The sequence below is a fragment of the Marmota flaviventris genome, chromosome 1 (assembly GCF_047511675.1).
Source record: "Marmota flaviventris isolate mMarFla1 chromosome 1, mMarFla1.hap1, whole genome shotgun sequence".
NCBI lineage: Eukaryota > Metazoa > Chordata > Mammalia > Rodentia > Sciuridae > Marmota > Marmota flaviventris.
In genome coordinates this window covers 119130017-119144295 of record NC_092498.1, presented here as the reverse complement: position 1 = coordinate 119144295, position 14279 = coordinate 119130017, and the positions used below count along the sequence as shown (strand labels likewise).

Sequence of the window (14279 nt, the reverse complement as noted above, 5' to 3'; positions counted from 1 at the left end):
GCCTGTGTCTCCTGAGTCATTGGGATTACAGGCACAAATCACCATGAATGACCTCAGAATGACTTTTGACACTTTATATAAAGTTAAATTCAACCTCAAACCCAATCTCAACATCTTATCACTAAAAATATTCAATCAATTCTGTAATTGCAAACTTTGAAGACTACTGCAAATGTTCTGAGCAAAGTAGGATGAGCAGACTGAGTTTATGGCCTCTCAAAGTGGGTATCTGAAAGGAACACTCATACAGTTGCCCATCAATGACAGAAAATCAGTCTCATTATGCTCCTATGTTTACAACAATGTTCCATTTGTCAGTTCCATCTCCTTCCTGAGATTATAGGTCTCATAAGAACAACATAGCATGATGGTTCAGAGAATGGCTTTGCAATTTAATTTGGGTTAAATCCTGGTTCTGACCTTTGTTATGTATATGACACTGGTTCAAGTTATTTAATCTGCTTAGTTTTTTCAATAATAATATAGGGTTTAAGGAAAAACAATTATGAAAATCAACTGAGATAATGATGTAAAGCACTTAATCCAGGGCCTTGCTCAAATAAGATCACAACAAAAGTTATTGTGGATTAGGGTTTAGATCAGTGGTAGAGTACTTGTGCATGTGTGAGGACTTAGGTTCAACCCCTGGCACTCCAGGAATAAAATAAAAATAAAAAGTTATTGTTGCTGCTGCTACTATAATTATTATTGGCAAGAGCTGTATCTCTTTATTCCTTGCAATTGTCTTGAAAGATATTAGGACGACTGGGGTTGTGGCTCAGCGGTAGAGCGCTCGCCTCGCAAGTGCGAGACTCTGGGTTCGATCCTCAGCACCACATAAAAATAGTGGTGAAAAAAGGTATTGTGTCCAACTACAACTAAAAAATAAATATTAAAAAAAAAAGATATTGGGAATTCATGGGTCAGCAAGCTTTTCCTTAAAAGGTCTTTGTAAGGTATATGGTTTCTGCTGCAATTACTCAACTCTTGTCTGTTCTTGTAGCCTCAAAGTACACACATGATAAATGAAATAATGGGTGTAGTGGCATTCCAATAAATCTTTATTTACAAAATCAGAAAGCAGGCCAAATTTGGCTTATCAGCCAAAGTTTACTTATTCTGATCTAGATGACTGTATATACTACCTCCTTCCCCCCATTTGCTGGGGATTGAACCAACAGCCCACACATGCTAAGTATGTGCTCTGCCACTTAACTACACACACAGTCCTGTATATGCTGTTCGGCGTGTCATCTGTATATACTTGTACAGACTATGCAATATGTTGTTAGATTAAAAAGATACTGCTCCTACATTTAGTAACAGATATATTTTTTTCCTACTCCCTGTTCTATTTTCTATAACTGACTTGGAAACCTTAAAAAATACCCAGCAGATATAAAAAAGTGATAAATTCAGAGACACCAAATGTAATAAAAAGTTTTACCACACCATAGTTTAGGTAAAATTCTTAGTCCTTTATAACTGACCAAAACCTAGTGACTGCCCAAAAAGAAACCCCTGAGACAAACAAAACTGAAAAGGAACATCAATTTCTTTTTGGCTTAATTTCTTTTCTGCCTGCATTACTTTCCAATTAGCTGTACAAAAACTGTAATGAGGAAATAAGAGTACACTCCTGTTTCTTTAAATAGTTTGTAACTAATTCATAAACCCCCTTCAGTTCCATATTTACCAGAAACTCTCAAAAACCATGGGCATCACACCTGGGACAAGTCTCTGTGTGTTTCTAATAGCAGTACTTTTCTGTTGAAAAGCTCAGCCTTCCATACTACTTCTGCTACCCACCCTCTCCTCAGCCCCCTGAGCTGACCTCCCAGCAATGGGCTACTGCAGAATGGCTTCCTATTGGAAGTCTTACCCTGCCCTTTCTGTGTATGAGGCTTAACAACACAGAAAGAGGACACCAAAACCCAAGTTTGCTGAACTCACCTGTAGCTGAAGGCACAAGGCCCTGTGCTTTATAGCTGTGGCATGAAGAACCTGGCTCATGTAGGCCTGTTCTAGGTGCCATCTCCACTTGCTCCACCACACCCTGGAAGAGCAAATTGAAGACAGAAGTGAGAAAAAAAAACACCCAGAAAAGAGAAAGGCCATTATAGACTAGGTTGCTCACTCTCAGCTCAAGTACCTTCCCTTCATAGTGCCATCTCTAAACTGATGCCTGCTAGATCCACTACCAAAACAAAACAAAACAAAAAAAACCCACAATAACAATAATCAAGAAACATTCTAGAGTTGCCCATGTGGAAACTGATGAAACCTAAAATCATATCCAGCTTTAGGCACTACAGACTTCCTCTGGCCTACACAGTTTATTTTCTAAAACCTTGAATTATTGCCAACATTTTTAAAATGAGGATCCAGGTACAGTGGCTCATGGCTGAAACCCCAGTGACTCAGGAGGCAGAGGAGGCAGGAGGATGGCAGTTTGAGGATAGCCTCAGCAACTTAGAGAGAACCTGATTTAAAATAAGCTGAACGTGGTGGAGCACACCTAAAATCCCAGAGATCTGGGAGGCAGAGGTAGAAGGATTATAAGTATGAGGCCCGCCTCAGCAACTTATTGAGGCTATAAGCAACTTAATAAGACTCTGTCTCAAAATAAAAAGTAAAACAGGGTCGGGATGTGGATCAGTGCTTAAGCACCCCTGGGTTCAATCCCTAGCATGCATGCATGCATGAATTAATTAATTAATTAATTAATGAGCTGGGGTGTGTGGCTCAGTGGTAGAATACCCCTGGATTTAATCTATAATACTGCAACAAATAAATGAATAAAACAAATATTGAAAAAAAATTCAGAAGATTTTACTGAATAAATTGCACAAAAAAATGGCTTTTAGATTTCCAGTCTTCCTGGATCCCATCCCTTCCTACTGCCCTAGCCAGGTTTTCATTTCAGGCTTGGGTTTTTTCCTACCTTTTTTTGGTGGTCCTAGGGATTGAACACAGGGCCTCATGCATGCTAGGCCAGCACTCTACCAACTGAACACATTGCCAGCCACTCCTTATTTTCTAATTTGCAGAAGGAAAACAGTCTTTGAGAAATTGAGAGTTTGCAACCTCTGCTTTACAGAAACAAATTGCTGGCCTGATCACAAAGACCTCTCCTTTCTCCTAAACAAGATCATGCTAATGAATATTCATGACAAAATTGCTAGCTAAATTCATTTTTAGGAATTTAAAAAATTATAAGGGTATGGAGAAGCAGGGAGGCATGAACCAAAATTGATTTCCATGCATGAATGAGTTTGTCTGGATGAATCAAAATACTATGTAAAGCCATTAAGTTCTAATTTAAAAAAAAAAATCTGGGCTGGGGCTAGCTCATCCCTTCTTTTTGTCTAGCTTATTCTACTTCATAATTATTACTTCAAACAGCAAGTTTTGTAGCATGATTTTTTCCTTCTTTATACATACAAATACATATTTATACATATTCCTTCTTAGCTACATATAAATAAATAAAGGTCTATCAAACTATATATATATATATAGTTATAGTTGTTAGATAAATATATATATATAGTTATAGTTATAGTTGATAAATAAATAAAATAAAGGTCTATCAACTATAACTATATATATATATATATATATACTTTTTTTTTTTTTAAAGTTATGTCAAAAAACAAAAACAAAAAAAAACTTTAAGGAATTACAAGTTCCCTGAACATAGCCCCAGCACCAGTATAGTCCCAGAACATTTTAAGGCCTCAATAAATATACATTAAGTAAATAAATTGATTGTATAAAATATATTTTCCATAGATTCAAGTAGAACTGCATACTATTTCAAAATACTGAATAAATTTAAAATAAATTATGTTATTATTATGTTATTTCTATTTAAATAATTTTTTTATGTCCACTGATGTTCTGGACACTGCTAACTACTTTAAAAATATTACTTTATTTATTCTCAATGGCAACCTTGAAAGACACTCTATGCCACGTAGGCCTGTTTCACAGACCAGGAATCAGAGACTTGGAGAAGTGAAGTGACCCAATAATATATGCTGGAACAGGGTTACAAATCCAAGTCAGTGAAGCTGCAAAGCTATCCATGCTATATTTAGTGCCCAGTTTTTCTGGGCAGATGCTGAGCTTTCAGTATACTGCCATTCAGGACCCAAAGAACCATCAGAGACAATATATAGGGGAATTAGTCTCATTATAAAGTAGCTCATTGGTACACATATCACAACTACTTCATGTTCTTCCAGTGTGTCCACAATGCTGATGTGATGCAATGAAGAGCATAGCAAGGGTGGATGAGCCCTAGTTTTACCAATTATAACTTATATGAGTTCAGACAAGTTACTCAACCTTCCTGAGTCTATTATAAAGTTTATGATGAGAATTAAATGAGATACTTTACATTAAAAAATTAACATACAAACTAACTTAACACAGGGTTTCTTTAAATTATTTTTTAAGGTCATCATTAAACAACAGCTGTTGAACATAGGGTTTATAACAGAGTAATATACTCAATAAGTATTTATTGTGATTATAAGGAATCATGTGATTAATCTTTTTGTTGAACAAGTTATCAATACATATTTATTAGGCATAAGCTGTATTCAAAACATTTTTTAAGGCGGGTTAAAGAAGCATGTTGAGGTAAAATAATGGCTGTTAATCTGTAGGGTAATTGAGCATACTCACCGTAAGATACTCTGGTGCCTAAACTCCAGAGCAGTGGTCTGCATCTGCAATTTGGTCCTACGAACAACCACATAGATCAACCAGGACTTCCAGGCTTGTCGCATCTTTTGCTTTGCATCTAGACACAGAGATGTTTTTTATGTTTTATTTTATTTTTGGTGCTGAGGACTGAACCCAGGGGCACTTAACCAGGGGTGAGCCATATCTTCACTCCCTTTTTTTGAGACAGGGCCTTGCAAAATTGCTTAGGACCTCACTAAATTGCTGAGGCTGGTCTAGAACATGCAAACCTCTTGTCTCAGCCTTCCGAGTGACTGGGATTACAGGTGTGCATCACCACACTCAGCGAGAGATAGATGTTTTTTAAAGGGCTGACAGAGGATGCATTACTCTGGGTTACAATGAAAGCTCAAAGGTGCTCTGTACTCATCCAGTCTTTGAATAGTTAAATCCCTACAGCCTTCAGGTGCCCCCTGCTGGAAATGTTGTGAAGTGGTACAAAATTAAAAGGACTCAAAACAAAAACAAAGATGGCAAGTACAAAGCATTTACAGGAAAACCAACATACTGAACTGTTCAGAAATCCTTCACTCTAAAATTTCTTATTTTAAATAAATATATTTTCTACAGTATTTATAGATGAAATGACGTGAATAAACATGCAGCAAAAAAAGGGAGCACCACAGGGATGTGAAAAGATGGGTAGGAGTTATAATTGTTTAAGTTGGGTAATGGATACATGAAAGTTTATTATTTAAATCTTTCCTTAATATAAAGAAGGAAAAAATCATGCTACAAAACTTGCTATTTGAAGTAGAATAAGCTAGACAAAAAGAAGGAATGGGCCAGAGATACTATCACAAACCTCTAGTCCCAGTTACTCAGGAGGCTGAGCAAGAGGATTCTTTGCATCCAGAAGATATAGGCCAGCCTAGGCAACATAGCAAGACTCCATCTTATTTAAAAGAAAGAAAGGGAAAAAAAAAAAAAAGCCCAGAAGAAGAAGGATTTATCTGTTTGGGAAACAGAATATAAAGGACAATTAATGATCATGAAGGAAAGACAAATTTATTACAAATAGGAGATGCAAGGGCTCACAGTTCTCCTAGTAAATTCCACTTCCATTATGAAAACCATCACTAATGAAGTAAATTTTTTTTTTGCTTTATGGAACATAATGGAGAAAATAAAATTACTAGTTTTTGAACATTCTCCAAAATGTGGCCAGGAGTACTAAAGATATATTGTATATTTCAAATCAAAATATGAAGGAGATTTTAACATCTCTCTTCCTTGTGCTCATCCCAGACCTCAGGATTCAGCATACTTTGGGTAATGAGGACTAGTATGGTACTGAGGTCTAGAGTCTGGGCTCAAGTAAGATAAGCGGGATTTCTTAAAATTTTATTTGGGGGGTGGTGTCCTGGGGATTGAAAGTGCCCAGTAGCACTCTACCACTGAGCTACATCCTCAGCTCTTTCTATTTTTTATTTGAGAAAGAATCTCACTAAGTTCCTTAGGACCTTGCTAAGTTGATGAGGTGGGCCTTGAACTTTCCATCTTCCTGCAACAGATTCCCAAACTGCTGGGAATACAGGTGTGCACCACTGTGCCCAACTAAAGATGGGTTTCATTACTGATTTTTTTAAATACTGATTTTTTTCACTTATAGGCTAAGTAACCTATAAATGTTCCTCATCTGTAAAATTATGTTCTCTTACAGGTATGTCTATAAATCATACATGAGATAATTCATGAAAAATGTATCTAATAATCCATGAAAATGTATATATTTTCTAGACATATAACATAGGAATCTGCATTAACTGTCTCTGCCATGATTTTGATATATGTCACAATGTGACCATAATTCTCCTTAAGGCCTGAAAGTACTTGTAAACTTTTTACACAATAGTGAATAGTACTTCAGATGTCTACGGACATGGCCTGAAAGAACACATAAGTCAGAAATAATATTTTTCTCTTAAAAATTCAAGTGACTTTTCCCTTCTGTTCCACAATACATAGATAACATTTATGAGACAGGACATATTCTGGGCCACAAATCAAACCTTAAAATTAAAAGGACTGGTATGGCAGTATGTAAAAAAGTGGATGTGTAACCGATGTGATTCTGCAATCTGTATATGGGATAAAAATGGGAGTCCATAATCTGCTTGAATCAAATGTATGAAATATGATATGTCAAGAGCTTTGTAATGTTTTGAACAATGAATAATAAAAAAAATAAATAAAAGGACTGAAATCATACTGTATCTTATTCTCTAATCCATAATGGAATAAATTAGAAATTCTTAACAAAAGGATACAAGAAGATACCCAAATATTAGGAAACTAAGCATTCTTTTAAATAATCTATGGGGCCTATGCCTCTTCCCAGCAACTTGGTGGCTGAGACAAGAGGGTTACAAGATCCAGGCCAGTCTGGGCAACTCAGTGAGATCGTGTCTCAAAATAAAAACTAAAAAAGACTGGGAATATAGGACAATAGTAGAGTGCCTCTGGGATCAATCCCCAGTACAAAAAAAGGAGGAAAAAAAAAAAAAAGAGGAAAAATCATAAGTGGAATTAGCATTTTTTTAACTGAATGAAAACAGAAATATAACATTAAATTTTGCATGATGCAGTTAAAACACTTTAAGGGAACTTTATTTGTAGCACTAAATGCTTATCTTAGAAAAAAAAAGTAATGTCTTAAATCAATAACCTCAATTTACGTTCTAAGAAACTAGAAAAAGAAGACCAAATTAAAACCAAAGCTTCCGTGAGTGTATGATATGTCAAAATACATTCTACTGTCACGTTTAACTAAAAAGAACAAATAAAAAAATCATAATGGTCAAAAATAAAAAGACTGAAGACATACATTTTTACCAATATCAAGAATTAAAAAAAGAGTTTGACTACAGATTCTGTAACACACTGAAGTTATTATAATGAAATATTCCATGCCCATAAATTTGATAACATATTTGAAAAACATATTCCTTGAAAACTCACTCAAAAAATAACCAAAATAACCTAACATGTATTTATAAACTTGAACTCAAAGTTTAATATCCTTCAACAAAGAAAATGCCAGGACTAGAGGATTTCATCAGAGAATTTTACTGAAAATTTAAGGAACAAATAAAACCAATTCTGCAAATCTCTGTCAGAAAATAGATGAGGCTGAAATACTTTCCAAAACTTTTTGTGAGGCCCGTATTACCCAGCATTAACCAAAACCAGACAAAAACATTATGACAAAAGAAAACAACAGAGCAACATCCCACATGAACACAGAAGCAAAAATCTTCAAAGAAGTCTGAAATAGTGGCACACTTCTATAATCCCAGCGGCCTGGGAGGCTGAGGCAGGAGGATTCCTAGTTCAAAGCCAGTCTCAAGACTCAGCAACTTAGCAAGGCCCTAAACAACTTTGTGAGATACTATTCCAAAATAAAAAATAAAAAGGGATATTGATATGGCTCAATGGTTAAGTGCCCCCTGGGTTTAATGCCTGGTACCAAAAAAAAAAAAATTTAGAAATTGAACCCAGTAATATATAAAGAGTGAAAGTACTCTGAGGAATGTAAAGTTGATTCAAAAAATCAAAAATCGCTCTAAATAATTCATCATAGTATTGAACTAAAAAAAGAATAGAACTGGGCACTACCTGTAATCACAGCTTCCTAGGGAGGCTGAGGCAAAAGGATTACTTGAGCCCAAGAGTTTAAATTCAGAAACACAGTAAGATCTGTGTCTCTAAAAAAAAGATATATTATCATGGCAATTGATACAGAAAAACTATCAAGTCAGCAAAAAATACTCAGAACAAGGGAGCTTCCTTCACCTGATGAAGAACATCTACAAAAACCTATCATAATACTTAATGGTTAAAGACTGAATAATTTTCCCTTAAAATCAGAAACAAGTTATCCTCCTGTCTCAAACCTCTTCCCAGTAGCTGCACTAGAGTTATGCACCACTATACCCAGACTAGAATACATACATTTTTTAAATACCCTGAAAATGGAACAAGAACCCAAACAACCCAATTTAAAAGAACAAAAACCTGGGCATGGTAGCACATGTCTAGTACCAGAGGTTCAGGAACCTGAGCCAGGAGGATCTAAAGTTCAAAGCCAGCCTCAGCAATTTAGCAAGACCTTGTCTCAAAATACAAAAATAAAAAGGGCTAGAGATGTGGCTCAAGAGTTAAGCACTGCTGGGTTCAATCCCCAGTACCAAAGAAAAGATTTTTATTTTTTCTATTTTTTTGGAGTTGTAGATGGACAGCATGCCTTTATTTTATTTATTTTTATGCAGTGCTAAGCGTTGAACCCAGTGCCTCACATGTCCTAGGCAAGACCTCTGACACTGAGCTACAGCCCCAGCCCAGAATAAAAGATCTTGAACAGACACTTCACCAAAAGAGAGATATTGCAAATAAGAACATAAGCAAAGGAAAAGATACTCAACATCATTACTCATTAAGGAAATTCAAACTAAAGCCACAATGTGACATCTGTACTGACCTATCAATACAGTTAAAAATTTTTTATCCTCACTAAGAGCTAGTGAGGATATAGAACAAGCAGAATCTTCAAAAATTGCTGATGGAAATACAAATGGTATCATCACTTTGGTAAAATAAAATTACGGCATCTGCCAGTAAATGGATGGAACTGGAGACTATCAAGCTAAGTGAAATAAACCAATCTCAAAAAACCAAAAGTTCTGATATGGGGATGCCGATTCACAATGGGGGCAGGGAGGGAGAAGGGGAGATTCACCAGATTGGACAGGCAGTATGGGAGGAAAGGAAAGTTATACTTCAAGTATATATAATATGTCCAAATACATTCTACTGCCATGTATAACTAAAATAATGATAAAAATAAATACATAAAAATAAACAAATAAATAAAACAGGCCTGGAGCTGGGCATGATGTTACAAGCCTATAATTCTATCTACCTGGGAGGCCTCACAAAAGGATTATAAATTCAAGCCTAGTCTAGACAATTTGGTGAAACCATATCTCAATTTTTTTTTTTTTTAAAAGAGCTGGATGTGTACATCAGTGGTATATTATTGTGAGTTCTATCTTCAGTACCACCTAAAAAAAAGGAAAAAACAAAAACCTGATACTTTGGTTTCTCTTCAGATCACATAAATCTTTCACCTTTTGAAATGGGCTTGAAAATGGTTGGGCACAGTAGCAGATACCTGTAATCCCAGCTGCTCAGGGTCTAAGTTGCTGAGGCTGACCTCAAAGTTGTGATTCTCCTGCCTCAGCCTCCTGAGTAACTAGGATTATAGGAAAGTGCCAACATGCCTAGACCAAATGAACTATTATGCAAGAGAGTGATATGATATTTTCTGTGTCTTACCATGCTTTAGCTATGCACACAATGAGAAGAGGGAGAAAATAAGTGCAAGGAAATGACTGAAAAGATACACATAACATTCTGTAGAAAAGATGAGGATTACTCTCAGGCAGTGGCAAAGAAAAAAGACTACAAGTGACACCACAGAGGACTATCATATAATATTAGATAACTGATGATTTGAGGCATAAGAAATGAACAGGCTATTCCTAACAAAGGCTTCTCACTTAGGAAAAGTAGAAAGAAAAGCAGGTCTACATGATAAGGGAGTTGACAAGCACTTGTGACATGCAGGGTGAGTTTGAAGTACCTGCAGGAGAGTCATATGGAATGCATATAAGGCAGTAGCTAATGCAGGTTACATAATCATTTTGAAACCCTGTGCCTTTTTCCCTTGGACTCTTCAGATGGGTTTCTGGACTCTACTTATGGAGGAACCAGAAAAGAACCAGCACTCAACTAATCACTGGATCACTAAGAAGCAACCTGGGCAAAACAGTTCAGAAATGAGCAGTATATGGCTCTTCTCAAATATCTGGCAAATTGATACATGGCAGCCAAATAGACTGCAGCCCCAAGTGCCATAGGAGATACATAGCCAGAACAACCCACCAGCATTGCCAGGACACACAAATTCTCATTAAATGAGTCTTAAGTGTATAAACCATGCCATATGGAGAAAATCATAGAGATGTGATCATATACCCCAGAGATTATGCATTCTGAAAAATGTGAAATGGAATCTTCCCTTTAATCTTGAGTTATTCTTGCTTCCAAACAATCTGTTTATCCCTCTCAAGAGCTCCTGTGAAAGTAAATGTGGGCATCTACTTTACACATATGGTTCCTTTTCTCACCATGATCCTCAGCTCTAATGTACTTGTTCTTCATCTCCTGCTGCTGATGCACATAGATCTTCCAGTACTGGAACATTAGGTTGTACAAGTAATATCTGAGGAATCAGAAAAACAAATGATATATGGCATTGATTCTTTTTCTTTCTTTCTTTCTTTTTTGGTACTGAGGACGGAGTCTTGGGTCACTTTACCACTGAGCTACATCCCTAGTCCTTTCTAATTTTCAGACAGGATCTCACTAAATTGCCGAGGATGGCCTCGAAATCACAACTCTCCTGCCCCAGGCTCCACAGTCACTGGGACCACAGACATGCACCACTGCACCTGGTACAACTGACCATATTTCAGTGCCAAGGAGAAGTAATACTTTTTTTTTTAATAGTGGGGATTGAAACCAGAGGAGATTTAGAAGTGAGCTACATCCCCAGCCCTTTTTATTTTAATTTTAAGACAGATTGCCCAGATTGGCCTTGAACTTGAGATTCCCTTGAAACAGCCTTCCAAGTTGCTGGGATCACAGGTATGAAACACTGCACTGGTATGCAACACTAATGGCTTTTTAAGACAAAACAACTCTTAATCCAACACACCCATCTATTCTATACTCAGAACATGGAATATAGAACAAAAAACCTATCAGCACCTAAGCAAAAATTCAATTTCCTACAATCACAGAGAAATTTATCCTCCTTGAAAGTAGGAGGATAAATTATATACAGAAAGATTCATTCTCTATACCTTAAAATATCACTGAGGAAGAAAAGCTTGACTTCTCCGAGAATAACTTCACTTTCAACATGCACAAAGCCATGACATTTGGAAGGACACTCATATCATTCTAATCATCCACACTGAAAAACATTACTTCTCCTTGTCACTGCAATATGGTCAATGGAGCTTTTTCCTTTTTCTTCTCCTTTATATAGACATCACACATCTTAACACTTTCATCCCTCCATAATTTCACTACCCCAATTCTAAAGCTTGATTTCAAATTTAAGTGTAGGCTTTTAGAACTACTGAAAATCTCTCTCTCTCTCTCTTTTTAAGTACCAGGGATTAAACACAGGGGCACTCAACCACTGAGCCACATACCCAGCCCATTTTATATTTTATTTAGTGTAGGGTATTTTTAAGTTGGCTAAGGCCTCACTAACTTGCTAAGACTGGCTTTGAACTTTAAGCCTCTTGCCTCAGCTTCCCAAGCTACTGGCATTACAGGCATGCACCACCATGCCAGGACCTCAATGGATCTATTTTTAATCTGAAATAGTCAGAAGTCAGAAGTCCTATCCCAACTAAAAGTGACTATAATGACAGTCAATATCATCTTAAAGATATAACATATATATACTTTTTTAAAAAAGAAAAGATCTAAAAAAATGTGTATTTGATCTAATTCACAAGTTTTACTTTATCTCCTTCATCTCAGGGAATGTGAATGTGAACATCAAGGATTAAGAATGTTTACTGGGGCTGGGGATATGGCTCAGTTGGTAGAGTGCTTTCCTTGCATGCACAAGGCCCTGTCCTGTGTTCAATCCCCAACACAACAACAAAAAAGAATGTTTACTTTCTATTTCCATTTTCCTTTTTTTTTCTTCATGTTCTATATTGGGCATATATTTTCTCCCATAATCAACATGAATTACAACAATATTTTTTAAATAATAGAATACTCTCAGAAATTATATAGAAGTGAGAATCAGTGAGAAACCCCATTCAAATCATTAGCATGACCAATATATAATGGTTATTAGGAGTGTGTATGCATATGTATACACACATGCAAGTGCACGCACACATGCTTGGGTTTAATTTAGGACTTCAAATTGCTTACTCTAAAAATGATTTGAAGAAAACCAGAAAGCAATCTAACTTTACTCCTTTTGACCAAAAACATGCCAAAAGGAATCTGACAATATGTCAAATCTATATATTAAAATGTGTAAAATTGGGGGCTGAGGTTGTGGCTCAGCAGTAGAGCACTCACTGAGCACATGCAAGGCCCTGGGTTCAATCCTCAGCACCACATAAAAATAAATAAATCAAATAAAAGTATTGCGTCCAACTTTTTTTTAAAAAAAAGTATCTGGTATTACAGGTATTTTAAAAAATGTGTAAAACTGAAGTAATATGACACAAAATCTGACCTGTAGTGACAGTCAGCTCGAACACAGAGTTTCCATTCTCGATGCAAAACCCACCACTCTTCTTTCCATTCTTCAAAGACTTTCCGTAGTAGTCTCTGCTCATAGTAAAACCTTGGGCCATGAAAAACATGAGAGAGAGTTAGACAAGATGAAGTTGGAGCTAGCATATATTCCAAAATCAGTTTCTTATTACTCTAGCCTTCTTAAAGAAGAATAAACACCAAAATAAATTAAAAATAGACATATTTAACCTTTTCAAATAAAAAACTTAAAACTACTTAAGCAAGAAATGAAGATTAAAAACTTATAATATAGATCTTACTGATTAAAGATGCTAAAGTAAAATTAAAATTTTAATTTTAATAAATGAATTTGAGAATTATTTCAAATTAATTCATCAGACTAAAAAAATATTTTTTGTTCCCACAATGTGGTAATTACAACTCATTTATATGCTAAGGAGATTAATGTTTTAAGACAAGAAAATGCCTAATGGTATCCCCAATATTTAACAGGAACATAGATGACAAAGTAAATGAAACCTGTTCAAGGGAGTTATAAAAACATAAGAGAGGTAAGAGAAAATGAAGAGAGGGAAAAGGTAATAAGAAAACAAAAAAGGGCTGGGGATGTGGCTCAAGTGGTAGCGTGCTCGCCTGGCATTCGTGCGGCCCGGGTTTGATCCTTAGCACCACATACAAAGATGTTGTGTCCGCCGAAAACTAAAAAATATTTAAAAAAAAATTTTTCTCTCTCTCTTTTTAAAAAAAAAAAAAGAAAACAAATAAGCAGTGATGGTGCTGATGTCACTGTCAAAGTGATTGATAACTCAAGAACGTGGGTCCTTGTCAATCACTTTGAATTTCTTTTCAAAGTTCCACAGGCTGATATTCCCTTCTCTTTGCCCACTCAGATTTTTCAAGCTGGCTTAAAAAGTTATTCATAAGAAAGCAAGGCACGGTGGCACACGCCTGTAATACCAGAAGCTCGGGAGGCTGACGCAGGAATTCAAAGCCAGCCTCAGTAATTTAGTGAGGCTCTGAGCAACTTAGAGAGACTATCTCAAAAAGTTTAAAAAAGAAAACAAAAAAAAAGGGCTGGGGAAGTGGCTCAGAGGTTAATTGCCCCTGGATTTAATACCAGATACCAAAAAAAAAAGATATTCATAAGGAAATTCACT

The 14279-nt window shown here is 36.0% G+C and overlaps 2 protein-coding genes across 9 annotated transcripts in view; one reads left to right on the top strand and one right to left on the bottom strand.

Moving 5' to 3' along the window:
• The window catches only part of Sfi1 (SFI1 centrin binding protein), a 75504-nt gene that overhangs the window by 39805 nt on the left and 21420 nt on the right, over positions 1-14279 (bottom strand). Inside the window, exons 5-8 of the mRNA XM_027953449.2 lie at positions 13100-13210; positions 10947-11041; positions 4696-4813; positions 1954-2056 (exon numbers count right to left, since the gene is read on the bottom strand). Coding sequence (XP_027809250.2) covers positions 1954-2056; positions 4696-4813; positions 10947-11041; positions 13100-13210 — 427 coding nt within the window. The remainder of the gene's footprint in view (positions 1-1953; positions 2057-4695; positions 4814-10946; positions 11042-13099; positions 13211-14279) is intronic.
• Positions 1-14279, top strand: part of Pisd (phosphatidylserine decarboxylase) — a 121999-nt gene that overhangs the window by 89765 nt on the left and 17955 nt on the right. The gene's annotated exons all lie outside the window — the stretch shown is intronic.